Genomic DNA, 3,537 nt, shown 5'->3' with positions numbered 1-3,537 from the left:
AGGCTCATTGGTCAACGTTCAATGTAAACGCTTTATAAGCTGCGCAGAGGGATTGGCCCAGGAGCGGTCCTGTGATGCTACTGTATGTAGTAACGCGGCCTCGCCTTTACCGCTCGTTGGTCATGTGACCGTTTTGCGAATTTACCACTTTTACAAAAACAATATGGTGTGCGGCCTGAGAGAGCTGCGGCGTTTTGATTGGCTCAGATAACGACAACGCCTATCCAGTCTCTGTACAGCGGCAGCCCGTACATTTGTGGCCGCTGATTGGCTGGCTTGTTACACCAATGGGTTAGCGAGCTGACTGAGGGGCGGCACACAGCGATCGCTCAGTACTCTGATTGGATGCGCCGCGCTACGGTATGAATTTGAATGTAATTCTTGTAGAATAGCAGCAGAGCTGTGTGTGCGGCAGCTGGGAGCGGCCTCCAGCCATCCGTCCATCCGAGCCACGGTGAGCACCGCCGCAGCGCGCTATGTACGAGATTGGCTGCCCTGACAGCTCACCGTCACTCCCTCCGCCGCTACTAGGTGACGGTCCCGTCACTGCCGGCTCGGCGATGTGTGTAGTAGGCAGTTTACAGCGCTGGTCCCTGGGATCACAGATGATGTAGCCGCCCCCTCTGTCATAGCGGCTTCATGTATCTAGGGCGTATGGTCACCAGCATTACACTATAGGGCTATTAACTGACCGGGCTGTTGCATTGCCAATAGCTATCAGCGTGGCAGTCTGTCTGGGAGCAGTACTACTACCCTCTCATGCATTGCTCCCCATATACAGGGACCCGGAGCCGGTGGGCTGGTACTGCTCCTGTAAAGTCGGCGCATCAGCCGGGATTATTATAGATGGTCGGGGTACAGCATGCTGTGATGGGCAGGTAGGCCGGGGCCAGCAGTGAGATTGCTGCCGTAGAACACCGATGAGCGGATGTAGGTGTAGTGTAACCACAATGGGGCTCATGCATGTACATCCAATCCATCTTGTTCCCCTTTTCCCCTGCAAATGCAGTTTCTTTTACTGTACAAAGTATATAATTTGCTTAAAAGTTTTATGAAGAAAATTCAAAGAAGTGATTGTTCATATATTGATTTACCATTTATTACTGGTGCGGTGAATATATACATTACAGCCCGTTTATATGTTTTACACGTACAGCGAATTTGGACACGAGCTGCCGATTTCAATGGGTGTTCCTCGAAGGTCCCTGGGGTGGCAAAAACCTGTATAACAGCTGTCCAAAGGAATTGGTGCAGTACGAACCTCTGCAGCTCTGACATTATAGTGATTAACCCTGTAAGCGATGTTGATTAACCCTGTAATTGCTGCCTAGTACATGACAGTGACTGAGGAATACTGCAAGGGACCCTTTGGTAAGGAGCGCTGCCAATTACTGTACCATGCTAAACTGGATGCTACATCACTGTGATAATATCACAACAAGATTATTGCATCACAATCTCATTTAAAATATGAATTGTGATAAATATCCCCCATAATCTGTCGGTATAACAGTTCTTGTCCTATTCCCAAATACCATTTCCAACAAAGTTATTCCATAATATGTGCAAAAAAACATTGATCTCCTCTATAGTTGCAGTGGCTTTTATTGGCTTCCAGTTACCATACCACACTTCCAGGATTTTCCTGTACCAAGGACATCATATTGGGGTATATGTAATAGCCTGCAGACTTCAAGCATCAGGGGTAGTGGAAAAATGTAAATCTTAAGGTGCGTATCCACTACCCGATTGAACGATAACGACATCGTTATCGTTCAATCGATCGTAAATCGGGCAGCAAAATGTCAGCAACGACCAGCGATGTACATTCACGCTGGTCGTTGCTGGCATCGCTCATCGCCTGAAATGCTGGTCAACCTGCCGATATAGTCAGGTTGACCATGTTCGGGGATGAGGGAGGGTGCCTACACTGAACGATATATCGTTCAGTGTGGTCACTGTGCATTGTAGTGAATGATAATGATATCGTTCAGTCTTTTCACTGTCGGGTAGTGGATACTCGCCTTTACACTCTATCAAAGAGCGGAATTCAATTCAGCGCGATACTGAATAGCCTCGGGAGGGAGCTCTCGGAACTATTCAATTCAGTGCGCTGTTAATTTGGAGAATGCCGGTTCTCGCGACTTAACCTGAATGTTTAGTCGTGAGAACCAGCATTCTATGACTAAAGTGCTGGCTGTGAGCACCACGCTAAGCCGGCAAACCTCTGCGCGCCCAGCAATTTTGTCGGGTTTCTCCTCGAATCCCCAGGGGGGTGCGAGAAAAAATCCTTTAACCTGGCCGAATAGCGCGGTGAATTGAATAGCTTCGGGAGCTCCCTCCCAGGGCTATACTTCCTCACATTGACTTGAATTCCCCCCAAAGATTATTAAAAGCAATCATTATGAACAGATTATGATGTATTTAGTATACAACCCACAGGTGTTAATTAAGGTTGAAGATGTTAGTTGTACAGTCTTTCAGCTGTTACATGATGGGTATATTATGTCCCAGCTGTTAGGGGCTTTCTGCACATTCAGTTTACTAGTAATTAGCTGTAGAGGGATGATTTAACTAAGTGCTGTTGCCAGATAAAGCCACAATTGTCCATGCAATTCAGTTGTTAGTAACATATACAGTATCAGCTGCTTATGTTTTATATTTCATAGCCAGCAAGAAATAAACAGCTTCCATAGTCATTAATTAGAAGCTATCTCAGTCCACAAAAATTACCACGTTGTAACTAGATGTCCAACAACTCCTAGATAACAGCCGTCCAGTGTTGCACAAATCGTGTCCCTGCAGGGTGTTTGCTCTGTAATACATAGAATGTAATGCCACTTCGGAATAAGTGTTCTTACACGTACGATCATTGGCAGAGACTATCTTTATTGGTAGCACACAGTAAGAACAGATTGGACAAAATAACTGAATGCATAAGCAAATTGGGTGTTTCCAGTTGCTGCAGGTAATGGCATGTGGGGCCTCGGGGTCACCTGTTTGGTTTCAGTAAATTAGAGGTTGTGCAAAGAAACACGTTTTCTGTCCTAATTCAATGAAACTGTTTAATGCCAACAAAACATTTTGTTTACTATCACATTCCTGTTTTTGTCTCTAGAGCTTGTAGCATCATATTTACATCACAATGATGAGGTGCCAATGTGACATGAAATTGATGTTTTGTTATTAGTTTTTACAAAATAATGTTGATAGAAATTGTATGTGTTCCATTAAACCATAAAGTAATAGTTTTGCACCCTAGCAAATAAAATTGTATACAGTCTGTGAAAAAGCAATCAAATACATAGGCAGGCGCTACAACAATACATGTCTCCATTCAGTATTATATGGTGGAATCGGTATGTAATACCGACAGACTGTATCCAGGCGGTCAGAATCCTGACGCCTGGATCCCGACAGGGTTAACATACCGACACTTAGTGGACGGTATGCTAACCCTCCCCCACCCCACTACTTACCTTCGGCATCCCGGCGGTCGGGATGCTGATGCTGGGATTCTGACCGGTGTGGGTTTTC

The 3,537-nt window shown here is 45.5% G+C and overlaps 1 protein-coding gene across 7 annotated transcripts in view; it reads left to right on the top strand.

Annotated features, from left to right (window-relative positions):
- The window catches only part of PRR11 (proline rich 11), a 61,948-nt gene that overhangs the window by 481 nt on the left and 57,930 nt on the right, over window positions 1-3,537 (top strand). For 2 of the 7 annotated variants that reach the window (XR_015869985.1, XM_088449527.1), the window contains exon 1: window positions 310-360. The exons of 1 other annotated variant lie outside the window; for it this stretch is intronic. Coding sequence is in view for 1 of the 6 variants with exons in the window: in XM_088449527.1 (XP_088305653.1) it covers window positions 346-360 (15 nt within the window). In the remaining 5 variants the exon portion in view is untranslated. Of the gene's footprint in view, window positions 1-309; window positions 361-383; window positions 455-804; window positions 879-1,156; window positions 1,372-3,537 lie in introns of those variants that run through there. 4 more of the 7 variants (XM_088449530.1, XM_088449529.1, XM_088449528.1 and 1 more) reach the window with 4 other exon arrangements.

Source organism: Taudactylus pleione, unplaced genomic scaffold, assembly GCF_031769625.1.
Source record: "Taudactylus pleione unplaced genomic scaffold, aTauple2 ptg000487l, whole genome shotgun sequence".
NCBI classification, from domain to species: domain Eukaryota; kingdom Metazoa; phylum Chordata; class Amphibia; order Anura; family Myobatrachidae; genus Taudactylus; species Taudactylus pleione.
Note: the sequence above shows the minus strand (reverse complement) of the source record. Positions and strands in the feature narration are given on the sequence as shown.